At 32.5% G+C, this 26,773-nt stretch overlaps 2 protein-coding genes and 1 pseudogene across 4 annotated transcripts; 2 read left to right on the forward strand and 1 right to left on the reverse strand.

Annotated features, from left to right (window-relative positions):
- Positions 1-148: 148 nt before the first annotated feature.
- Positions 149-15,632, reverse strand: LOC107009066 (annotated as a pseudogene).
- LOC107009067 lies at positions 14,191-20,197 on the forward strand. Of its 3 annotated transcripts, XM_015208330.2 has the most exons (3): positions 17,829-18,112; positions 19,432-19,596; positions 19,704-20,197. In XM_015208330.2, the coding sequence occupies exons 1-3, from the start codon at positions 18,078-18,080 to the stop codon at positions 19,999-20,001; spliced, it is 498 nt and encodes a 165-aa protein (XP_015063816.1). In that variant the 5' UTR covers positions 17,829-18,077; the 3' UTR covers positions 20,002-20,197. The 3 variants fall into 3 exon arrangements, 1 of the variants encoding a protein (XP_015063816.1); XR_001455353.2 differs by lacking the exon at positions 17,829-18,112 and adding an exon at positions 14,191-14,291 and having other exon boundaries at positions 19,432-20,197; XR_001455352.1 differs by having other exon boundaries at positions 17,827-18,636; positions 19,432-20,197.
- A 3,501-nt stretch (positions 20,198-23,698) lies between these two features.
- LOC107009567 (putative pentatricopeptide repeat-containing protein At3g47840) lies at positions 23,699-26,403 on the forward strand. Its single transcript, XM_015208908.2, has one exon. The coding sequence runs from the start codon at positions 24,157-24,159 to the stop codon at positions 26,272-26,274; it is 2,118 nt and encodes a 705-aa protein (XP_015064394.1). The 5' UTR covers positions 23,699-24,156; the 3' UTR covers positions 26,275-26,403.
- The last annotated feature ends 370 nt before the right edge of the window (positions 26,404-26,773 follow it).

Consider the following 26,773-nt stretch of genomic DNA (forward strand, 5'->3'; position numbering starts at 1 on the left):
TACATGTAAACCACACTTGAATAGAGAGTGTATTTGAAATAAATTTACACCTATTTGACACATATATATTCGAGATACATGCGTCAGGTGAATAATGTTGATGATAAAGTAGAGGATGATACAATATCTTTTGCATGAAGCAATGGAATTGTTTTTGCAATATGCAGCATCACTAGACAAAGAATTTCATAATAAATCAAATAATTTGACAATTGAGAAAAGAAACTCGACGTGCTAAAACTATTAATTATTACCAATCCCAAATAACATTGCTGAGAATTTCATGCTCAAACATTACAATTATGAAGGTGGTTCTGTCGTTAATCGAGTTTGTGCTTTCCCGATCTAAAAAGAAACTTGGACAAATATGTCGATTTTGCCACATCCAACCATAGATTGAACTGTAAACACCCAAATAAAGCCACAGGAACACCAGCACAAGCAGCAATGAGTTTTGGCTCCCAACCTATATGACTACTGTAGATCAAAACGAAGGTTGCTGTAAACGCCACGAGCATGCTAACTATCGAGACAAACAACATTGTGAGTCCGAAGAATAACTTGGCAGGCAATGACACACGAAAATCATCTTCAGTATAGCGAGATGTGAGAATGGACAAGAACATAATGATGGAAACGATTGAGGTGAATAGTGCCACTGCATCTGATATGACAAAGACTTTGAATCCAATCAAATTTAGCAATATTGGAATGCCATTATCGCTGTTATAACCGCCTGGCACAGTGAATCCAGCAGCAAAGACCATTGTGGCAATCAAAGTTGAAACAATCATACAAGAATTTCCAGTGTCTTTCATCCACCTTTCCCCTTCTTTTAGTAATATCTTGTGTTCTTCCGTGAATAATTCTCTAGGGGTTTTCCCATCCTTGTTCTTCTTCTTTTGGTATGAAGGCGGTACAAGTTTCTCCACTTCCTAGGCGATTATTATCATCAGCAAATTAAAATTTTAAAAGCAACGCTAAAAATTGATTCATACTTAATGACAACGTAACAGATGAAATATATATAGTTTTAGGTGATGGATATATCTAGCTCGCTCGCTCGCTCTCACCTTGAACCACAATATCTCTCTTTGCATCTGAAGCGCTGCTCCAGAAATCCTAAGAAATGAAGGGGGCATAATCTTCTCTTCCTCCTGGTTTAAACAATGATATATAATTAACCGAAACAAGGAAACTTTTTGATATTTCATGTATGTATCGCGAACATATATAGTTTAAAAAGAGAGAGGGAACGAAAAAATATACCTTAACAGCATTAGATTGGACATTTTTCTGTGGCTCCCCTAACTTGCCAGCCAAATGTAGAATGCTATTGCCATCATAATCGACCATTTGAACAACTATGTTTTTCGTTCCTCCTATTCGGTGTATAAGACTGAAGACTTTTTCCTCTCGATATAAAACTGCAACATGGAGAAGGGTATACATTTTATCGTCACATATGCACATGATCCCAGGACAATCACGAGCAACGACAAGTAAAAACCCTAGATTTCCTGCTTTTGCAGCAGAGTGGCCCAATTTTTCCTTTTGCACTAGTTCATATAGCTTATCCCGATCCTCTTTACTTCCTCGACACTCCGCCCATAGCTCCTCGAGTAGTATCCTAGCTTGTTTCTCAACTACATATCTTTCCGGAAGCAATTTTTGCACTATATATACATGCAGATTAATTAGTATTACATTTCAAGTCAAAAAATGTCTAATTAGTTAAGGGATCTTACATGAGCCCATGGAAATCAACACTCTCCACACCGGAGAAGAAGCGTCACTGATCGCTATGGACTTTTCCGGCTTCTAACATTTCTGTGATTACTAATTTTCTGTCCTTGTTGAATATATTTAATGCTACCTCTGCATGCCATAAAAAAGATCGAATTAACTTGGCCATAGAAATACATACATAACTAGCTAGCTCGTTTATGCATGTGTTGTTAGCATGATAGATAACTAATACAAAAAAAAAAAAAAAGATCATTAATTGAGGCGGTTTTAGAAACTGCCAAAATTACCTATGCGACGAGCATATTAGTGATACAGTTTAATAGAACCTCCATTAATAACTACACTCTACAAGGGTTTATAACCCAAACAATAGTCTCAATATCTTATTTAATTCTTTTGGAAGAGTTTTATCATTTTTTTACCCTTCCTAGGAGCTCCCGCCCCTTTCGGTCCATTGGTGACTCGAACTTGCAACCCAATTCCTATTCCCTTTTGCTCTCTTGGTGACTCGAACTCGCAACCGTTAGATTGGAAGTGAGGGGTGCTTACTATCCAACCTACTCCCCCTTATCATTAAGAAAATTGAGTTTTGTCATTTAAAACATAGACTACATTTAAAATATTCAAGTTATAAAATAACATCAACTTAACTCATGAAAAATTGACACAATTAGTAACTATGTCTGATAACTAAAAGTTTAAAACTTTAACAAGTGATTTCACATCAAACAAATGTAAAAAAGGTAATATAGTAATTTGAGTTTATAAATGCACAAGTACCCCCACAACCTATGCCCGAAATCTCAGAGACACACTTATACTATACTAAGGTCCTTTTACCCCCCTGAACTTATTTTATAAGTAATTTTCTACCCCTTTTTAGCCTACGTGGCACTTGTTTTTTTAAAAAAAGTCAACCATCGTTGGGCCCACAAGATAGTGCCACGTAGGCTAAAAAGGGGTAAAAAGTTATTAATAAAATAAGTTCAGGGGGGTAATAGGACCTTAGTATAGTATAAGTGTGTTTCCGAGATTTCGGGCATAGGTTGAGGGGGTACTTGAGCATTATCCCTTATTTTTATTTCATATGTTCTTTCATCACAACAACACCATATATTTTCATAACATAATAATATTTTGTTGATATAGTATTAGATGAATTCCACATTTTAATAAATTTATATTCATGAAATTTTAGATAAAGACAAATTTATACATTCATTTGCAAAAATAATCTTAAAAACTATATAGTAATTGAATCTTAATAGAACATTCCAATATTTAAAACCTGTATTTAAAGTCAAATATTAAAATATAAATGAACAACTTAATTATATTTAGATTTTGACATCTTAATCTTATTAAAAATATATGATGCCTAAATCATCTCAAATGGTTCCTCATTTTAAAGTCAGATTGTGCTACTAGTACCTTATGGTGAAGGTTGTTATTTTTTTTTATCTTAGCTAATCTTGTATGACTGCACATCCAACATCCACTTCTTTAAGATATTCATCTCATGGATATATATTAAACTTTACCGACCTAGTGCTTATTATTATGAAATATTCATCTCATGGACATATATTAAACTTTACCAACCTAGTTCTTATTATTATATAATTGTCATCATATAAATTTATCTTTTACTTTAGTGTGTGTGTGTGTCTATATATATATATATATATACACATAAGACCTTAATATTTTTTTTATTTTAACCATTCAATTACATATTATAGGAGTAACATTTTCATCTATTATTTCATTCTCTTGAATGAATGAACCTAAATATCTAAATTGTTTGTACTTTGATACCGCAATTCAATTTACAACTTAATTTGCTCTTCTCATGTTTATTAAACATGAAATGCATATAAACAATTGTATTTCTACTTTCCATGATTACCTTATTTTTTAAAGTGTTTTCTATATTTCAAGTTTTTTTTTTTTTATTTTGTACAAGTGTAACAAATTGTAATGAATAGTGACATTTACAAAGCTTTACAATTTGATGTAATTTGCAGAGGTTATCACAAACCTCCACAATAAAACCGCTACAAATTATTATAAATTGCGGCCTTCACAAAAACCTCACAAATTGGTGCAATTTGCGGAGGTTATCGCAAACGCTACAAAATGATTTTATAGTGGAATTTTTTAAAACCCCACAAATAATCCTCTGCAAATTAGCTTGTTTTTATGCATTTATTGTATATATTTATGTAATTAGATAGTGATATATATTAGCATGATCATATACATTTGTTTTTGAATCAAATAAATAAATATTGTGAGAAAATAACTGATTTGGAGGGATAGGAAGGCAAAATTAGAGGGATTGAATATTATATTTGTAGGGATAGAAAAGCTGATCTTTAAGGATAGAAATGACAGATCTTTAGAGATGTTTAATCTTTATTCTCTCTATACAATGGAAAAACTCTCACTTTGAGAGACATTCAACAGAAAATTGACATGGTATCAACGCCTTCTCTTGGCTGTCTTGTTTCATAGATTCCTCTGTGGTTTCTTCTAAGATTTTTTTTTTGGAAAATCTTGATTTTTGGTTGACTGTTCATCGACAATCAGTCTTACCAATTTTGTTCTTGGTCATTCTAGTTGCTTTCCTGAGTCTTTGTAGTTTTCATAGCTATCAAAAACATAAATGCACATTATTTTGAATCCTTTAGTGTTTGTTTCACTGGAAATAATTATTTTTTTTGGAGTTTCAATGTCACATATTTGTCACAAGCAAATTAAAGAACTATGGGGTCATATAGATGGTAACGATCCTGCTTCTATAGATGCAACAAAGCTAGGTGAATGGAAGACTAAAGATGCTCGGGTGTTGACATGGATTTTAGGGTCAATTGAACCTCCGATTGTTCTTAATCTCAGGCAGTACAAGACAACTAAGGTCATGTGAAATTACTTACAAATGTTTACAACCTAGATAATAGCTCAAGACGCTTTCAGTTAGAGTATGAAATTTCTAATTACTCTCAAGGAGGTCTTTTTGTTCAGGATTATATTTCCCGATTTCAGATGTTATTGGCTGAATTTACAAATATTGTCTATGTCAAAATACCTACTATATCTCTACCAGTGATTCGGGCAGTTCATGAGCAAAGCAAGCGAGACCAACTTTTGATGAAATTACGCTCTAACTTTGAGAGTGTTCGCTCTAACTTGATGAATAACGACATGTCTCCCTCTTTAGTTGTCCGCTTTAGGGAATTACTTCGTGAAGAGCAACGTCTTGTCACATAAAATGCTTTCAAGAAAGAAAATGATGTCATTGTTGCATTTGCGGCTCAATTTAAAGGAAAGAGCTAGAATATGAGTAAAACTCAATGCTACAGTTGCAAGGAATATGTTCATATTGCTAGCACTTGTAGCAAGAAGTTCTGTAATTATTGTAAACAACAAGGACACATCATCAAAAAGTGTCCCACGCGCCCTCAAAATCATAGGGTCAATGCTTTCCAAGCTGGGATAAATGGTTCCACTAATGATAACGCATCTTCAAGACAAGTACTTACTCTTGAAATGGTACAACAAATGATTGTGTCACCCTTTTCATTATTGAAATTACAAGTTAATGATGTTACATCTGATTTTTAGATTATTGATTCAGGTGCTTCCAATCATATGACTAACTCAACGAGCATCCTAAAAATGTTCGTAAGTATCAAGGTCCATCACAAATACAGATTGTCAGTGATAGTAATTTACCCATTATCAAGGTTGGGGATATTACTCCAACTTTCAAGAATGTTTTTGTTCTAGTTTTATTTTAGTAAAACAACTGGTAGATAACAATTGTGATGTAAATATTTCTCGTAATGATTGTCTTGTGCAGGATCAGGTGTCGGAGACGTAATCACGAAGGGGCCTAAAGTTAGACGATTGTTTCCTATACACTTTTCCATGCCTCCTGTTTTATCTTTTGCTTGTACTTCTAGTACTGCTAGCAAGACTGAGGTTTGACATAAGCTTCTAGGACATCCAAATTCTGTTGTGTTGTCTCATTTATCAAATTTTGGTTTATTGGGAAATAAAAATCAGTTTTCATTTCTACTTGTAAATTAGGCAAAAGTAAAACTCTTTATTTTCATAATTTTGGTAGTCATGCTACTAAGTGTTTAGATGTCATTCATAGTAATGTTAGGGGAATTTCACCAATTATTTTTCATGATCATTTCAAATACTTTGTGATATTCATAGATGTTTATAGTCGATTTACATGGGTGTATTTTTTTCGATCCAACTGAGGTATTTTCTATGTCTAAGACATTTTTGGCTTACGTTGAGACACAATTTTCTACATGCATCAAATTATTAAGATCTGATTCTGGTGGGGAATATATGTCTTATGAATTCAAAAGATTCTTGTTTGACAAAGAAATTGTCTCACAACACTCTTGCCCATATACACCACAACAAAATGGAGTTGCTAGACGAAAAAATCTCTATCTTTTAAATGTCACTCGTACTTTATTGATTGAGTCATCTGTACCTCTAAATATTGGGTGGAAGCTTTGTCTACTGCTGTCTATTTAATTAATAGAATTCCGTCTAAAGTGTTAAATCTTAAGTCTCCATATTTTCGTCTTTATCATCAAAATCTTAACCATGGTGATTTTCATACATTTGGTTGTGTTTGTTTTGAGCATTTTCCTCCTTTGCAGCGCAATAAACTTTCTGTACAGTCTACTAAAATGTGCTTTTATTTCTAGAAATGTTGTTTTCTTTGAGAATCAGTATTCTATTATTGTAAATTCATTTTCTGCTACTCCTCTTTTTTCTACTTTTGAGGATTTATCATCTTCTTCTAAGAGGTTCAAATCTGGATTTGTGTACGAACGACGTCGGCCAACTTTATCCTATCCCGACACTAATCCATTGCCTGAAATTGTACCACAATTAGAATTTGAGAATTCTTCGAGATCTGATCCTCTTGAGCCTACTCGACGATCTACTAGAGTATCTCGTACTCTCAATTGGTATGTTTTTTCCTCTACTTTATCCAACATATTTGTTCCGTCTTGTTACTCATAAGCTTCCAAGCAAGAATGTTGGCAGAAAGCAAAGGAGGAAGAACTTTTGGCTCTTAAAGAAAATGACACATGGGATGTTGTTTCATAACCTTCAAATGTCCGCCCTATTAGATGTAAATAGGTTTATTCAATCAAACTTCATTTTCGTGGAACTCTTGATTGGTACAAAGCTCGATTGGTTGTTCCTGGAAACATACAAGAGTATGGGGTGGACTATGAGGAGACTTTTGCACCCGTAGCTAAAATGACTACGGTGCAAACTATTATTGTCATTGTTGCTTCATAAAACTGGTCTTTTTATCAAATGGATGTCAAAAATGCTTTTCTCCATGGTAATCTTAAAGAAGATATTTATACGAAACCTCCGCCTGATTTGTTCTCATCGCCTACATCAAATGTATGCAAGTTGAAGCGATCTTTGTATGAATTAAAACAAGGTCCAAGAGCCTGATTTGATAAGTTTCGGCCTACTTTGCTGCAATTTTCTTTTGAGGAGAGCAAATTTGACTCATCTTTGTTTCTTCGGAAAACATCTACAAGTTGTGTTTTTCGTTTGGTATATGTAGATGACATTATTATCATGATTTGATTATTCACTAATCGCTAGCCTCCAACAGCAGCATAAAAGATTCATTTCATATTAAAGATCATGGTACTCTTACTTATTTTTTGGGTTTGAAAGTTCATAATGTTGCTTCAGGTGTATTTCTAAACCAACACAAATATACTCAGGATCTGATTTTTTTGGCTGGTCTTCAAGATTCCTCCTCCGTAGATACTCCATTGGAATTGAATATGAAGTATCATCGTGAGGAAGGCGATCTTCTTCCTAATCCAACTATATTTTGACAACTAGTAAGGAGTCTAAATTACCTTACTTTACTAAGCCTAATATCTCTTCTACAGTTCAACAAGTTAGTCAATTTATGTAAACTCCCCGTCATCTTCACTTGGTGGTTGTTCGTTGCATTATCGATATCTTCTAGGAACATCTACTCCTGAATTGTTCTTTCCAGGTGGTTCTCCTATTCGTCTTAATAATTTTAGTGATTCTGATTGGGCGCGATGTCCTGATACTCTTCATTCAGTCTCTGATTGGTGCATGTTTCTTGGAGAGTCATTGATATCTTGGAAGAGTAAAAGACAAGATTGTGTGTCAAAATCTTTAAGAGAGGCTGAATATTGATCCATGTACTGCTTGGTCCGAGGTTGTATGGCTTTGTGGATTACTTGTTGAGATTGGATTTCCTTAATCTCATCCTACTCTTCTCCAAGTTGACAATACAAGAGTTATTCAAATTGCTACTAATTCTGTTTTTCATGAGAGGACCAAACACATCGAAGTGGATTTTCATTATATACGAGACGTTGTAGATAAAAGAGTCATTACTCTTTCACATGTATACATTGCTCTTCAAATAGTTGATAAGTTTACAAAATCCATGGCAAGACAACGCCATCAGTTTCTAGTAGGCAAATTGATGCTTTCTGATCCACAAGCATCAATTTGAGGGGGATGTTATGTTATTCATCTTGTATTACAAACATACTTAGAACAAAATTTTGAACATCTTTGTAAGACAACAAAGTTTAAGAAGATTTTCACAACTAGAAAATTAAAACTAGTAGCGAAACTAGAATCAAAAATAGATATTAAAAAAAATATACGAAATATTTTTCTTAAAGAAGAATTGTTGTTAATATGTGTCTAAAGTATCTTACTGATTCCAAAAAACTTTGTAGAAATACGAAGTTACCAAGTTAAATGAACCAGTGAAGAACAAAAGAATAGAAGAACTGAAATTAATTCACAAATCTAATATTTGTAAAACACGTACCAGAATCTGGAAAAATTTTAATAGGAAAAAGATCAAGTCCACTGAACTCACAGTGTCCCCTTAAGAAAATTATTCTCCTCTAGTATCCGAGGTTTGATTTGGAATATGACCTCCCAGGATGATCTTAATCACCAAAGTATAGATACCAAAAACTCCGGTATCAGCGAACCACTCAACTACAGTAAAGTACACTTAGAATACTAGATTTAGTAGTTGAAGAAGAAGTCCATGAATTATATATTAAAATGAGAGGAAATCCCTCAATTTATAGAAAACAAAGGTAATGCGAGAAAGTTCTTATTGTGCCTTACCGGAAAGGTCACAAACCTTTCCATAAAAGTCATAACTTTCCATAAAGGTCACAACTTTCCATAAAAGTCACAACTTTTCATAAAAGTTACAACTTTTCATAAAAGTCGCAACATTTCATAAAAGTCACAACTCTTCATAAAAGTCGCAACTCTTCATTTTCCATTCACACCTTTTTAAAACCCAACAATCCCCCGCATGAATGGGGAATGACTAGAAGATAGAGAAACGGACAAGTATGTGTACTTTACAAGCAAGAATTAGTTGCATCTGGATAAGTAGGTTTCCCTTTGGACTTTCCGTAGTGAACATATGTCGGATATACTCGGTCAATTGGTAGATGTGATATCTTTGAACCGTCGAACTTTGGTGTATACCTAGACAACCATATGTCACACAATTAACCCTTTATCGTTTATGGTTCTTACGGTTATATCGTTTTAGCCATTAACACCTCCTGATTTCATGAGTGTATAGAGAAATGGGCTTTTGACAATCTTCTTCTTTGAAGCGGCTTACTCTTCACACTCACATAGGTGATTCCTAACCGTGTTATCGTGTAGATACACTATTTGGTCAACTCTGCCAAACTTAGCAAATCGTTAAAACCATTAATATTTATTAACTCATTAACAAGCCTTAATGTTGTGTCTTTGTCCCTGAGCATTGTCTTCATCATGAGAATGGATTGAGTTTGTTGACAATACCGAACCGTCATTCACAACTTTGTTTTTCTCCTTGAATCTAGCTCTTGGGATCTCCAGTCTGCTAGATAGAGTTACCGCCATGATGACTTGTCCTAAGCCGTAAATTCATTCTCTTAGATGATCTTTTAACTTCCTCTTTAGTTACGCCTTTTTGTAAGTGGATCCGACACATTATCCTTTGACTTTACATAGTCAATTCTGATAATTCCACTAGAAAGTAGTTTTCTAATGGTATCATGTCTATGTTGTATATGATGAGATTTTCCATTATACGTCATGCTCCATGTCCTACCTATTTCATCTTGACTGTGAAAGTGTATGCATACTAATGTCAATGGTTTGGGTCAAAATAGAATATCTATCAAGAAATTCCGGAGTCTTTCAACTTATTCACCGACCTTATCTAGAGCACCTATATCAAAGATCATTGTAGAGCTAGCGATACATGTCTCTATTGAATTATTTCTAAGAGACTGCTCTTAAACCAATAGTAAATACATATCCACTCGTGAATTTTACTTCATTCATCCGATTATTCAATTTGCATAACTATATCTTTCAATATTGTTGGATATTGTTATAATGCAAGACATAGTTTTAAGTATTATTTTGAATACTCCAAAAATCTATTTATTTTCATCTAATGAATTTATTTGGGATCATTTGTGAACCGACTCAGTTTAAAATAGCAAATGTTATATCTGATCGCACACACTATATGATATACATCATGCTTTCCAAAACTCTAGCACTGTCCAATTGTGAGTCACTTTTGTTTTCACTCTTTTGAAATGCAATGCTCACATTTATTGAAGACTTGACAATATTGACATCCAAATATTTGAACTAGTTAAGTACCTTTTCAATACAATGAGATCGTGAAAATGCTAAACATTATAGAGTTCTACGATTCTTATATCTAAGATCGCATTAGCAACTCCAATAATTTTCATTCCACTTGCTTTATAGCATACGTTAGTAGCATTTATGTCATTAATGTCTCTATTGATGATCAACATATCACCAATATACAAACAAACAATGACCTTATGATTTTAATGTGAACACATTTATCACTTTCATCATTCTTCAATCCATTTGCCGACATGGTTTGATCAAATTATGTCATTGTTTGGGTGCTTTCATAATGTGACTTAACAAGTTCACACACTTTCTTTTATTTACCAGGAACCACAGAACCCTTGGGTTGTTCCATGTAAATTTCTTCCTCCAATTCTACATTTAAGAAAGTTCTTTTCACATTCATTTGATGAATTTGGAGGTCATATACCACACTAATAAGTTTTGCATCCGAATGGATGTAATTCTAATTACTAACGAGTATATATATCGACAAGATCAAAACCTTTTTTTTTTGTCTAAAGCCTTTGACACAAAGTCTTGTTTTATATTTTTCAACAGTTCCATCAACTGTTATTTTCCTTCTAAAAATTCACTTTGAACACAAAGGTTTATTTTCTTGAAGAAGATCAATTAACTTCCAACATTGTTTATTGACACCATCTTTTCAAAGAATGAGCTTATCATATTTGAAGGAAGTAAATGTTCTTTAACATTTACTAAGACTCTGAATCTCTTTATTAAGTACATTATTCTTTTCATTTCCTAGGCCTTTTAGGCCCTTCTCTAGACTACTCAAGTCTAATTTTACAGTCCACAGTCATAGGTCCTATTTAAATTCTTTTAGGAATAGGAACTTGGACTTTGATTAGATACCCACACACTTTGAAATATTTCAAGTTGGATTTGTTTTCTTTTCATTTCTCATATGGAAAAGATTGTATTCTAATTAAACAAAATCACTTTCTTTCTAAAAAGACAACTTTTTGTTGTTCCCTTTTGCAGTAAGGATAGTTCCTCCACACAAGTTTTATGTAAACCCGAACTTATAATAATGCATCCATCATTTCTTTCAACGTTCGATTTTTCATTAGATTGAGGTGAATATGACAGTAGTTTGATGGATATTCCACTTTCCAAACATATTTCTGCACAATGAGATTTATACTCTCCATTCTTATCACCTATATTTTTTCACACTGATTTTCAACTTTGATATTACATTGTCTAGACATTTCTATTGCTTCATCCTTACCATTCAGCAAATAGACATAGTCATTTCTAATGCAATTCTCAATAAAAGTAACAAATACTTTTTCCCACCATGAAATGGTGTTAACTTCATATCACAAATGTCAGTGTAAATCAATTCTAAGGGATTATAATTCCTTTCAACAAATTTAAAAGAATGCTCAACATACTTAGATTCCACAAAAACTTGACATTTTTATTTATTGCACTCAAAGTTAGGCAAATCTTCTAAGTTGATCAGTTTTCCTTACAAGGTTTTGTAATTGACATGCCCCAAGTGTTCATGTCACAAACATTGACTCAAGCAAGTAAAAACAAATAAAAACATTGAGTTCGAAAAGCTCTTCGTGAGGTAGTTTTTTCCTCACTAATATTTTGTTCCTATTTCTTACAATTTTATGTGATACAAACATTGTTTAGATTGTCAAATGTCCTTTTCAGAAGGACATTTCCATAACTTTCAATATAATTGTTATAGAAATACCCATGAACAAAGTTTCATCGGGTTCAATAAAGACAATATAGTCCAGATGTTATTTTTTTTAAAAAAAAAAAAACAAATGACTATTCACCAATATTCATGTCTATGCAAATACTTTTATTATAATAGACATATCTTTTCATGAAAAATCACAATATTTTAAGTGATATTTTTTTCACATAAATGAACACAATTATTTTGAACAAGTATATATATAATTTGGATGTTTCATACTACTCACACTATATACTAGCAATAGAGAAACTCAACAACCACAATATCAAATATACTTCAAGAATTTTGTGGGTATAACATAATACAAAAGTATAATTGAATTTTATACCTTTTGCTCCAAAGTTAAATTAGACACCAAGTCTAATCATAAGCAAATAATCCCCACATTTCAAATGTGATCTCAAAAATATTTTTCAAGTATTTGAAAATAGTTTTTCCACATATTTTAATGTTGGAAACATTATTCAGCGAAAGAATTATAGTGCTGTAATTCTCTTTGACAATGTTTACACAATGTCAAAGTTCATTCAATAGAGACACAAATTCACAAATTCTAAGTCACTTCCTCTATCATAAATAGACATACCACTTAGTATTTTTAATACTAATAATAAGGACAAAAAAATGTACAATTTATTTCTATATTACATTGAAGTTTATAGAAAATCAAAAGTACAACACTGACTTATTATGTGAAGTTTTCATATTCTTCAAACCAATTGCATAGTTCAATTTATCTAGAGTATAAAACCACAAAAGTTTTTAGTCTACAAAAATCAGACACACTAACATTTCTCATTGAGTACAAACTACAAAAGTCTTTTTTTCTTCTCCAAACAGAATAACACATTCTTTATCACATAGAAATGTTTTTCTTATCAAATAGTCTTAACTATAACATTTTGACATACTATTTTATCAAACAAAAATATGCATCTCTCATTTTTGCAAACTAAAGAATTTTAAAAGCAACAATATTTGCGAAGTAAAATTCATTCCACAACATATGGTTTGCAGATTTTTTCCCAAAGATACACATAATAAAAAAAAATAAAAAATCAAAGATGATAACTCTTAGAAACTATTTTCCTTCTTAGATAATTTAATAAGAAGGTTACGTGGTAATCTTTAAACGGAATACCATAAAATTTTTTTGTTACATTCTCACTTCGACCTTGCTAAACAAAGCAACGAATTATGGAGAAGTAATGCATTTATCTTCTACTTCCATGATCAGATTCTCTCAATAAGTAGAATACAAAAAATACTAACAGTATATTAATTTCCTTAAGATTGTTGTTCATCTTGTATTCCAAACATACTTAGAACAAAATTTTGAACATCTTTGAAAGATCTGCAAAGTTTTTTGGAACCAGTAAGATTCTTTAGACACATATTAACAACAATTCTTCGTTAAGAAAAATATTTCGTATATTTTTTTAAAATCTGTTTTTTATTCTAGTTTCGCTACTATTTTTAATTTTCTAGTGGTGAAAATGTTCTTAAACTTTGTTGTCTTACAAAGATGTTCAAAATTTTGTTCTAAGTATGTTTGGAATACAAGATGAACAACATGTTATAGGTAACTAAAAATAAATGATTGTATATATCAATGTAATTAGATAGTGATATAAATTAGCATGATCATATATATTTGTTGTAGAATCAAAGAAATGAATATTGTGATAGAATATTTGATCCGGAGGGATAGCAAGACAGATTTAGAGGGATTGAATTGCAAATTTGTAGAAATAGAATAATTGATCTTTAGGAATAGGAATGACGGATCTTTAGAGATGTGTAATCTTTATTTTCTCTATATAATGGAAATTAAAGACTCTTTGACATGTGTATCTGATGAGATGTTTCATATATATATATATATATATACATTAAAAAAAGAGAGGATACTTTGTGTTTATTTTAATAGCTTACCATACATTTCATTCTGGATAGTGATCTCAAGAAGGCACAAGAGTTGTTGCTGTATCACATCATAACTTGTGACCTCATTAAGGTATGTTACCATAGCTTTATGCCCAGCTAGAGCTGCCTCAGTGATTGTTAAATTTTCCCCATCATTAAAAATGTTTGGTAGATTCTTATTCTTTTCTCTCATTGCTTTAGCTATTTCAATGTGACCTGCCATTGCTGCAATGTGAAATGCCGTATTCCGACCTATCTCCAAGTCACCTACTTCCATTAGTTTAATTAGCTCTCGCACAAATCCGCTACTTTTTGCTAATGCTGCAACGTGAAGTAATGTTCCAGAGCCTTCTCCATAGTCACCACTATGAACAAGTCTTGGTTCCTTCTTTAGAATTGGTTCTGCAATCTCCCACCTATCTTTTAAAGCAGCACGATGAAGAATTTGAGATGCAGTTGTACAATCCAGTTCCTCGTCATCTGCAAATTAAAATCTGTTATTTTATTTATTTTTGTCATTCTTTAACACCCAATTTTGATTTTGGGGAATCTCAACATCGGGTGAGACGGACCCTGCTATGATAGCATGTTAAATTATGTCTTAGGCCTAACTCACATCCCAAAAGCTAGCTCAAAGGAAGGAGAATTGCCCAAGCTTTATAAGAAGTCCACCCATCTCATTAACCAACTATGTGAGACTTTTGTCATTCTTTTTAACACTATTACTACTAACTTTATGTTGTTGTATTATAAATTCATAAAACTTAAAAGGGTTTATGCGATCTATGAAGATGGTTGTGAACTTACTAACAAATATTACAGTGTTGACAAGTTGATTTTCAACATCAGTTCCTTCTTCTTCAGACCCAAATTGTTCATTATCTTCACAATCCTCAAAAACTGATTCAATTTCATGGGAAGACTCGCTCTTCATTATCATGTCTTCGAATTGCGCTGCCAACACAAACTAAATTAGGATACAGAAAATTACTCTTCATCTCCAATGATCGATTGTCTCTCTGTTTATTTATACCCTTTTTTAATACACAAAAAGTATGATTGTTCTTTGCTTCAACAATATGAACAACTTATTCCGTAAATTTCTACAGAAAACTCAATCATTGCCACATTTCAACTTTGAAGTTCAAGTCCTCATTTGTTTTTGTTAGGATTATAACCGGTTATTTTCAATATAATATATGAATGTGTATATAAAATTAAACACTAGAATTAAATTAAAAATTCACCTACCTTACCTTGAAAAATTAGCTGTTGTTCAAACAATATAAAGACCTCCTTTAAATGTTCTGAACTAAGACATGTGAAGTAAAACGAAGACCTAAACTATTTATTTATTCATTTATTTGACCTTTCTACATACTCCATTATTTAGGTTCCGTACAAAACATTGACAATGAAAACAACAACTGGCTTAAATCATAGAAGAGCCGGACTTAAGTTTTAAGAAAAAATTATGATGGCTGAAAAATTTATATTTTGATTTTGATGATTTATAAGTAATTTTAAATAACTATTTGTTTTTCTCCTACAAATAATACAATTGTGTTATAAATCTATTGTGTTATGTGGATGATTTATCCAACAATAATTGGATTCATGTATTAGTGTTTCCAATGTGATATGAACCTTGATGACAACTATGTATAATTCCAAGGTGACCTTTGACTATGATATCTCAACACTATAAATAGAGATATCATTCACCATTGTATGATACACTTGAATAAGAAGAAAATTCCTCTTCTTCTATCTACTTCTCTTGTCTTCTTCTCTTTATGATTATATTCTTATGAGTTTGATTTTATAATAAATTGATTTTATAAAAGTAAGTATTTGACTTTAAATCTAAACTAATACTAATATATTTATCTCTATTTTTATCAAATGAACATTATGAATTTTCAAAATAATAAATAAAATAAAATAATAATTTGAAGACATTACTATTTTTCTATTGAAGAATTGGAGAAATAATGCACAAAAGAGGTAATAAATCACTAATTTTAGGATATAATTTTTTTTTTTTGAGTAATGAAATTTTTCAAAGTATTCTACATAAAGGGTGTTAAATAGAACGGAAAATGATCAAATATACCCTTCTAATATAGAAAATAGTTTGAATATATCCTCCGTTATATTTTTGGATTAAATATATCCCTTTCGTTATATTTTGGGCCAAATATACCCTTCATCCGTTAAATATGTGAATAAACATGAAAAATGATGGTATATATAGTTAAATAAGTATCTTTATCAACTCATATCATAAATTTAATTCATGTAAAAATAAATGTACCCCTTATTAATAATTGTTATTTGTCTATGTTTAATTTTATATAACCTTTAAAAATGATACTTAATAGTAAGAGTAAAATAGATATAAAATGGTAAATAATTATCTGTTGTATTTCATAATGAACAAGTAAAGATAAATATCTGTTTCAATTTGGTGCACAAGTAAAAACGAACGGATGGAGAATCAAGTATAATTTTAGGGTAGGTAAATAAATGAATGAGAAATTTACATTAATATATTATATTAAAAAATTATTTATTATTTATAACAATAACATTTTTTTTCACTTGATTACTTTTAATATATTTATAATATAATTTTAATACATATTATAATAAACAATTTATTATTCACATATAATACAAGTTTTTATGGATGGATAATACGTTCATTAGACATTTTAATTTACTTATAATACAATGTGTCAATTTCTTACTAAACAAGTAGAATATATATAGATTGCATACATAATTCATTTTTAATACATAATGCAAATTTAACATAGTATTGCTATGTACTGTTATAAATGGTAATAAACAAATAATATCACTGAAATTAGTAATTATTTATTAAAGGAAAAAGGGTCAAATATGCCTCTAAAGTATTCGAAAATGTCTAAATATACCCTCCATTTAAAGTTTGGCTTACTCATGTCCTCGCCTCCAACTTTTCACATAGATATGCCCTTATGAGCGTTAGTTGGTCTGCTGGATATATCCAAGCTCTTTTTTCATTTCTTTAAATGTCTCATGAAATTGACATGTCATTTTGAACTTACCACATAACATTTATATGGAAATGGAAAGGGATCAACTACGCATCTAAGAAATTCAAACTCATAAACACCTAATCCAACCCATAAATCAACCCCCATTTTAAATAAACTACCTGACAGATTTTCAATAATTTTGTTTAAATTTTTATTTTTTTCGATAAATTCCGAAAATGAGTAATTAATTAAAAAAAAGAAAAATATGAAGGAAAAAAATATAAAATTAACGCAAAAGATTCACAAATAAATATAGTAACCTTAAGGGCATATCTATGCGAAAGTTGAAATGCAAGGACACGAGTGAGCCAAACTTTAAATGGGAATATATCTAAACCTATTTAAATAGTTTAAAGACATATTTGATCATTTTTCCTTTATTAAAAAATACTCACCCAAATGATTTTTTCCTAAAATGAATTTGCCTTGGTATATATTGGGTAGGCCCATAGTTAGGTTACGTACATAAATGAGTTTGGTATTATACGTGTGTGAAACCTATAAATCCATGACAATTGTCTTAGATGCACATATATGAGTTTCCCTCTCTTTGTTGACTTTCTTCAAGAGGGGATTTCTAGAGTAGGGACATTCTCTTAGATGCCATAATAAATGTCTCTCCAATCACCATTCTTCCTGTAACTTAGTAGCCATACACTTGTTATTACATGCGACTGTCTTGTTTCCTTCTCTTTCTATTTTTTCTTTTTTCTTGGTTTTCCATTTGATGTTCGGAATCCACATTTGAGCTTCAACTAAATTCGGATCACGCACTAAGGACAAATTCAAGAATGGTGCTTTCAATAAGATTTTTCTCACACATAAGGTTTGAACCGATATCTCAGATTAAAGATGAAAACACTCTAATCAGTGCTCTTTGTCGACTTTGTTCGAGAGGGGATTCACTAGAGTAGGGCCACTCTCTTAGATGCACTCCCTTTGGTTGGTGGGAATTATATGCTATAATTGACATCTCTCCAACCACCCTTCTTCATATAACTTAGTAGCCATACACTTATTATTACATGTGATTGTCTTGTTTCCCTTTTTTCCTTTTTTTTTTTTGGGGGTTTCCCACCCAATATCTACTTCATATACATTTATTATTACATGACAATTGTCTAATTTTCCTCTATTTGTTTTTTTCTTCTTTTGGTTTTTTATTTGGTGTTTGGAGTTCACATTTGAGCTCCGACTAAATTCGAATCGTGCATTATAGAACACGTTTAAGAGTGATGCTTCCAACAAGATTTTGCCAACACACAAGGCTCGAACCGATACTTCTAATTAAGGATGAAACATTCTCACCGGTGCTCTTTGTTGACTTTGTTCGAGAGGGGATTCACTGGAGTAGGCCCACTCTCTTATATGCTATAATTGCCCTCTCTCCAACCACCCTTCTTCATATAACTTAATTTTCTCCGTATATACTTCATTATACATTTATTATTATTAGTTTAGTGTGCGCGTGCAACGTTTCATGTCAATCAATAAAATTATACATTTTTTTTCATGATTTACCCTTAACACTAATCACTTATCTTCTAAATCATTTCTTAAGATCTAAACTATATATACATCAATTAATATTACATATATATCCAAAATCAATTTAATACACTACAATAAAAATAACTTTTAGCAGCATTAAATATTAAAATTAACAAAGAGTGTTAAAACTTTTACCGGCATTACTTGAGTGTCATTAAAACGAATGTTGCTAAAGACTTTAGTGACATATATAAAGAGAATTAATTGCCGCTAATGATAATTTTTTATGTAGAGATATATACATATTTCTTAAGATCTAAACTATATATACATCAATTAACCTATGTCTGAAATTCCAGAGATACACTTATACTATATTAAGGTCCTATTACCCCTTTGAACTTATTTTATAAGTAATTTTCTACCCCTTTTCGGCCTACGTGACACTAGCTTGAAAAAAAAATCAATCAGCGTTGGGCCCACAAGATAGTGGGCTATGAGTAACGTATATCGATCTAACGCCGTCAACTTTTAAAAAATAAAATATACCCTAAAATGTTACTGTGAAATACGTTTATACTAGTTTTGTAAAATTTTACAAAAGCGTATTATTTTAGTGAATTGCTTTATATAATAACTTAGTTTGGTCAAAAGGTCGAAGAAACAAGCTGGTCTACTACTTGAGGAGCTCTGGGCGGAGTGTGAAAAAAGTGGAGATGATAAGCTATTGGAGATAGTAAGAAGGAGAAACTTGCTCCATCGTTTCTCAAGGTTTCTGGAGCAGCACTTCAGATGCAAAAAGAGAGATTGTGGTTTAAGGTGAGAGATTTCATATCTCTCTCATTTTAATTGTTCAGTATGAATTGAAGGCGCGTTTTTCATAGTGATACTGCTATTCCAATATTGCTAACATTCAATGGATTTAGGGTCTTCGTCATATCAGATGCGGTGGCACTAGTCAGCTCAATCGTTTCTATCATTATGTTCTTGTCCATTCTCACATCTCGCTATGCTGAAGACGATTTTCTTATGTCATTGCCTGCAAAGTTATTCTTCGGAATCACGGCGCTGTTTGTCTCCATAGTTAGCATGCTCTTGGCTTTTACATCAACCTTCTTTTTGGTGTACAGTAATCTTACGAATTGGGAGCCAAAGCTCATTGCTGCTTGTGCTTGTATTCCTGTAGGATTTATTTGGGTGTTTCCAGTACAAACTATGGTTTGATGTAGCTAAATCAACATATTGGTCCAAGTTTCTTTTTCGACCAATAAAAGCATAAACTCTGTTAACAACAGAGCCTGAGCCTTCATTGCAGATAACGGTTGCACAGACGAGAATCTTCTTATTGTTACGGTGCCTTATTCTAACTACTCCTATTTGTAATGTTTGTGTTTGAAACTTCAGTGAATTTCTCCATCGATGCTAATTTAGCTAATTAATCAGTGTCACGATCCAATTTAGGGACATGACCGGCGCTAAGGGGAAGAATCCCAAAGCAAGCCTTATCAGAATTCTACAGAAAATCAGGCAGAGTTTCCTCTGTCTTTGGTCCTATCCAGTTTTTCCATGTCTCAGAGATCAGCAATATAACTAAAAACATCTCCAATATAAGAGTTAGACACAATATCCATTAACCATATAATCGCCAAGCAATAGTACTAATTCATCTAAAAAAAAAATGGAAGGAAGTTTAATACTAATCACACGTCTATATAGAACGGAAGAATACTTGTGACTCAAGTAGAGAAGTGACTGTAGAGCAGCTCTAAGAATTTCGTTCCATAACAATAGATAAGCTTACTTCCCAACATGAACAACTACGGGCTCACCATGAAATGTCAACTTGCTAGTTTTAGTTAATGAAATCCTCGCCAAAGTCACATGTGTTCTCTGTAAAAATTTAGCGGGGAGTGAGAAGCTAGCTCAGTGAGTAATAACACTTAACCATTTTAACGAGGGAAAAGTCAAAAAACATCCTAGAATAATAATCAAAATGATGAAATCAATGCCCTTTCAGAAACGGTAATAATATTCAATCATGTAATCAGTAAGACCTTCTCTTTTAGAAGTAATCAATAACAGTGAACTCCTGAAGTTAAATAACAATCTACCACACATCCCTGGTTTGGATGATGTCGGCAATGGAATATTTCCAATTTGTAGGCAGCTATTTATGGGCATAAAGCTACGGTACCATACCTTTTTGAGGTCGCAAATTTTGATATGCTAAACGAAACAGAACGATTATTACTTCTTGAGATGACTACCCACAATGAGATGTATGGTGAGCACGCCAATGCTGAACTACGATTTGCATTTTTTCTACTTCTCAATATTTGCTAAGACTTTTTTTCTTGCATTACAAATATTCAACAAACCGCTCAAATATTGTTACAAGGAAATCTTAATGTCTTATTCACATATTATCTCACAAGTCCTTAGTTACACAAGGATCTATTGAAGGACCTAATTATAATTATCCACTACTGTGGAGAAAGTTTACTTCGATGGCAAGGAGCCGATTCATTACATGTAAGATATATCTTAAAATTAATTCCAAGAAAGTTGTAATAATATCATATCAATGTATGTCTCGATCCCTCGATCTATTCTTATTTTTCAGGGGAAAGACATATATTATACTGAAGAAACAAGGTGGTCTACTACTCGAGGAGCTCTGGGCGGAGTGTGAAACAAATGCAAAGGATAAGCTATTGGAGATAGTAAGAAGGGAAAAATTGCTCCAATTTGCTGCAGCAGCACGAAATGTAGAGTTTTTAGTTGTGGTTATTCACAATCTCCTTATCTCATATGGGACTTGGACCGAGAGTGGTCCATTTTCGATTTTGCAGTTTTTTATTATATTGATTATATCAGATGCGGTGGCATTATTCAGCTCAATCGTTTCTATCATTATGTTCTTGTCCATTCTGACATATCTCTATACTGAAGATGATTTTCTTGTGTCATTGCCCGCCAAGTTATTGTTCGGACTCACAGCTCTGTTTGTCTCGATAGTTAGCATGCTCTTGGCTTTTACAACAACCTTCTTTTTGGTCTATCGTAATAGTACAAATTGAGAGTCAAGCTCATTACTGTTTGTGCTAGTATTCCTGTAGCTTTATTTGGGTGTTTCCAGTACAAACTATGGTTTGATGTAGCAAAATTAACATATTGGTCCAAGTTTCTTTTTCGACCAGCAAAGTACAAGTTGTCTTCCATCCACCCGTGTTTTCTCCATTAATGAGTCGTACGCGATACAAATTTAGATTAGTCAATAACAAGATATTACAAGTATTTCACAACGAAACTAGCAAAACAAGAAATAATAGCAAGAGTACGATTTCTTTTTAACTTTGATATATACGTCATTTCCCATTTCATTTGCGTAATTATAATTAATTAATTACATCCAAAACAGGACAAGAAATAATTCATAAATTACTCCCTTTTTTTTTCATTTATATTTTTTAAAACGTAAGATACTAATTAATAGGCACAAAAATTAAACTGGAGGTGAAACAGCAACATCAGGGCCTGGAGCAGCAACTTCAGGAACTCCAGGGACTGGAACACCAACAGTAGGAACTCCAGGGATTGGAATATTAAATGGATTAGTAACACCAGTACCCGTACCAAGACCAGGAATATCAAATCCAGGAATGTTAAAGTTCGGGATATTGAAACCAATATTCGGAATTCCACCTGGAAATGGGAATGGAAATGGAAACGGAAATCCTCCGATATTTGGAGTAGCAGGAGTTGTTGCATCAATTTTCTCGTTAAATAAATCTTCATTTTCATCTCTAAGCATTCTCGCAGCACTAGAAAATTTAATTAAACAGAGCAAAGCTATCAACTTGAGGCAAGTCATTTTCATTTCTTTTCTTAAGAGTTAATTATGTAAATTTGCTTACACTAACAAGGTGTTTATATAGAGGGATTTTGTGGTTCCTAAGAGTTGAAAATGTTAAAAGTATAAGATTGTTTTAGATTTATTCACACTAAAAAAATATGTTTTGCCAGCTACATTTGTTTAGCAATTTTTAGCATTTGTAGTTAATGGGGATGGTTAAGGATATAAACCTAATTAATCTACTTTGACATTTTTTTATGCAGAAGCAAATACTAGTTGTTGGTTGATGGAGAATTAATTTTATTACACCAGGTTTTCAGTAAAGATGGTGAGAAAGAAAGAAAATTGCACCCAAATACTTATTTGGGCTTACTTTTTTTCGATCTCATGAATTATTGGCACTCTTAAAACACACTCATTTACTTGATTAACTGAACTTAATAATCTTTGCTGTTAAGATACAATCCTAAATGCTCGTTAAGTTTAGGTATATTTTCAACACTTCTCTCGGTTTTTTATTAAGAGTCTCATATTCCTACAAAAATTTGAAATTACTAGTTATAATGTCATGTATCAGATAGGAGACGTACTTTAATACTTTTCTTTAACATTAAAGAAGTACACCGTTTTTTTTCTTATTACTGCTTAATTTTCAAAGTGAAATAACTGAGCAAGGCTGAAAAGATGGAGAGTTGCCGCTTGTACTTACTGTATTTTAATGTACATTGAACTCTACTTTCAAACATGGAAACTTTCAATTTACACTTGATATTTTGATTCATGGAAGAGTTCGGAAAAAACTAAAAACACTATAACACGCAACAATTATTTTTTCCATTTGCTTTTACTTGTCAGGTCTCAAGTCGAAATCGGGAATTGGATCGAGTTGGGAGTTGTGCCTCGGATCAAAGTCGGTGTTATATTATTTGTTCAAATTATATCTTAATGTTCAATTTCTTCTTACTACCAAATCTCAAAAGTTAAAAACAAAAATTCTACTTATTTTTTTGAATTATTTTTATCAAAAGATTTTTCTCTTCGTATGAAACACACTAAAACCATGAGAACTTATAAAAGTATGACACTACGTCACAATTCAGTCACTAGCAAATTTTAATTTTGAAACTAATTAATCCCACCTTATGAGAACGTTTTGACAATGATTTTTTATTTTTATTTTTTCTAGAGTTGAACATAACTTATGTGTTTGTCATAAAATTTTCAAATAACAACTTCTAAGTTATTTTTCACTTCTTGACTCACAATAAGTAAAACCCAATTTTACTTCATATTCATGAACAAATACAACTAAATCAATTCTCAAATATCGTTTTCGCTTAAAAAAAAAGAAGTTAAGTTTGTTTTGAAATTTCACAATAAAATATTGTCAAATAAGAATATCCGAGTATAATTTTGGTTAATGTAGGTGTCACACCCTAATTTTAAGCACTGAATTTTCTAGTTCGATCAAAAATTACGTGCTATAATAGTAGAAAGAGTTAAATAGCTAGTTCTGAAGTGGTATGATATCAATAAGGCTTAGTCTCAGAAGACTTTCTGCAATATCAAGATTTGCCTATGCTGGATGGGGAGATTTTTTGGCTATGGAGAACAGAAGCTATCATTTAATGCAGGAGTACCATGACTTTCCTCCACAGAACATGCTAGCAATCAATTCCCAGTTGAAGGAATTGGTTAAAAATGGTGAGCTAGAAAATGCACGCCAGATGTTTGACAAAATGACTCAAAGGGATGAGGTCTCATGGACAAATATGATTTCTGGTTACGTTAATAACTCTAGTCCGTTACAAGCGTTGTCTTTATTCTTAGAAATGCGGCGTGATCCTACTATCAAAATGGACCCTTTTGCTCTTAGCCTCGCGGTGAAGGCATGTGGGCTTAGTGTGAATTTGACGTGTGGTGAGTTATTACATGGGTATTCGATGAAAGCTAATTTTGTTAGTTCTGTTTATGTGGGTAGTTCACTTGTTGACATGTACATGAAAGCTGGTAAAGTGATTGAGGGTTGTGGAGTTTTTGATGAAATGCCTCTTAGGAATGTAGTTTCTTGGACCGCTGTTATAACTGGGCTTGTCCGAGCAGGTTACAATGAGGAAGGGTTGGTGTATTTTTCTGAAATGTGGAGGGATGGTGTAGAATGTGATTCGTATGCTTATGCGATTGTGTTAAAAGCGTGTGCTGATATTGGGTGTTTGAATTACGGGAGGGAAATGCATACTAGGATAGTGAAGAAAGGCTTGGATGTGAGCTCTTATGTCGCTAATAGTCTTGCTACTATGTACAATAAATGTGGGAAACTAAATTATGGTATGTGCTTGTTTGGAAGAATGAAGTCGCGAGATGTTGTCTCGTGGACTACAGTAATCACAACATATGTTCAAATTGGTCAAGATCAATATGGTATACAAGCATTCTTGAGAATGAAAGAGTCGAATGTGACTCCTAATGAATATACATTTGCTGCAGTTGTTGCTGCTTGTGCAAATCTTTCAAAACTAGACTGGGGTGTACAACTGCATGCAAATGTTTTACGTGTAGGTTTTGCTGATTCTCTGTCTGTGTCAAATTCAATTGTCACAATGTACTCCAAATGTGGACAATTGGATTCAGCCTCACTTATATTTCATGAAATGAGTAAAAGAGACATTGTTTCTTGGAGCACAATTATTGCTGGGTATGCTCAGGGTGGTTGTGGTGAGGAAGCTTTCGAGCTGCTAACATGGATGAGAAAGGAAGGACCAAAGCCAACGGAATTTTCTCTTGCAAGTGTACTTAGTGCGTGTGGTAGTACGGCAATCCTTGACAAGGGGAAGCAACTTCATGCTCATGTTCTTATCATTGGATTAGATCATACGCCTTTAGTACTGAGTGCTTTGATCAACATGTATTCAAAATGTGGAAGTATTGCAGAAGCCGCAAAGATATTTAATTCAGCACAAAATAATGACGTTGTATCATGCACAGCCATGATTCACGGGTATGCTGAACATGGATACAGCCAAGATGCTATTAGTTTATTTGAAAGGATTTGTTATGCTGGTCTAAGACCAGATTCTGTGACCTTCATTGGTGTTCTAATCGCTTGTAGTCATGCTGGCCTTGTTGATCTAGCTTTTCACTATTTTAGATTGATGAAAGAGGAGTACAAAATAAGTTACTCAAAAGAACATTATGGTTGTATGATTGATCTTCTCTGTCGTGCTGGACGAATAACGGATGCTGAGACCATGATCAAGAATATGCCATTTGAAAAGGATGATGTTGCTTGGTCAATCTTGCTTAGAGGCTGCAGGTTACATGGTGATGTTGAATGTGGAAGCCGTGCGGCTGAGCAAATTCTTAAACTTGCTCCAAATTGTGCTGTGACTCACACTACTTTGTCAAACATGTATGCGTCAAAGGGGAAGTGGGGTGAAGTAGCGGAACTGAGGAAGTTGATGAGATTGAAAGGCGTCACGAAGGAGCCTGGATGGTCTTGGATTAAGGTCAAGGATCAAGTTTCTGCATTCGTTGCTGGGGACAAAAATCATTCACAAAATGAAGATATTTATTATATATTGGATCTGATATCCTCAAAAGCAGAATCTTCTCTTCAGAATATTGCTTTTCTTTTGGAGTAGCCAAAACTTAAAATAACCTCTTCCTTATTTCCACAGGCAGCTCTGTTCTTTGTATTCAACTTTATCCATTGAAAATGAGATAATGTAAATCACACATATGAAAGTATCACATTTTTTGCGAATTTCATATATGAACTATCAAGTGTTTGTATTTTCTATCTGAACGATCACCAAGTACTAATTAAACATACCTCGATTCTAACTAGACCAAGTGTTTGAATACGCCAAAAGGTGTGTTACAGCTAATTTGCCTAAAAATATTTGTCCTCAACACACTCATTAATTTCTAGGCATGTTGAACATTTTAATTTTTCAAATTACATATGGAGTGTCATTTGACACCATTTTCTGACACATAAAAAAAAGTGTACACCATACACAACTAAATACTAAATTAAGGTGTTTTTTGATAAAGTTTTTGATCATAATTTGATGTTTAACCTGCATTGAAATATATATATATAATTACTTCTTTGATGGTCTTTTAAGGATATTATGA

The sequence above is a fragment of the Solanum pennellii genome, chromosome 2 (genome assembly GCF_001406875.1).
Source record: "Solanum pennellii chromosome 2, SPENNV200".
Taxonomy (NCBI): domain Eukaryota; kingdom Viridiplantae; phylum Streptophyta; class Magnoliopsida; order Solanales; family Solanaceae; genus Solanum; species Solanum pennellii.

What these genes read in the sequence shown, in the direction of transcription:
- LOC107009067 (XM_015208330.2), top strand. Translation starts at nt 18,078, where the DNA reads ATGGTGCTTTCAATAAGATTTTTCTCACACATAAG. An exon ending in AGATTTTTCTCACACATAAG is followed by an intron (nt 18,113 to 19,431) that starts GTTTGAACCGAT and finishes TTTGGTCAAAAG; the next exon opens with GTCGAAGAAACAAGCTGGTC. An exon ending in AAGAGAGATTGTGGTTTAAG is followed by an intron (nt 19,597 to 19,703) that starts GTGAGAGATTTC and finishes CAATGGATTTAG; the next exon opens with GGTCTTCGTCATATCAGATG.
- LOC107009567 (XM_015208908.2), top strand. Translation starts at nt 24,157, where the DNA reads ATGATATCAATAAGGCTTAGTCTCAGAAGACTTTCTGCAATATCAAGA.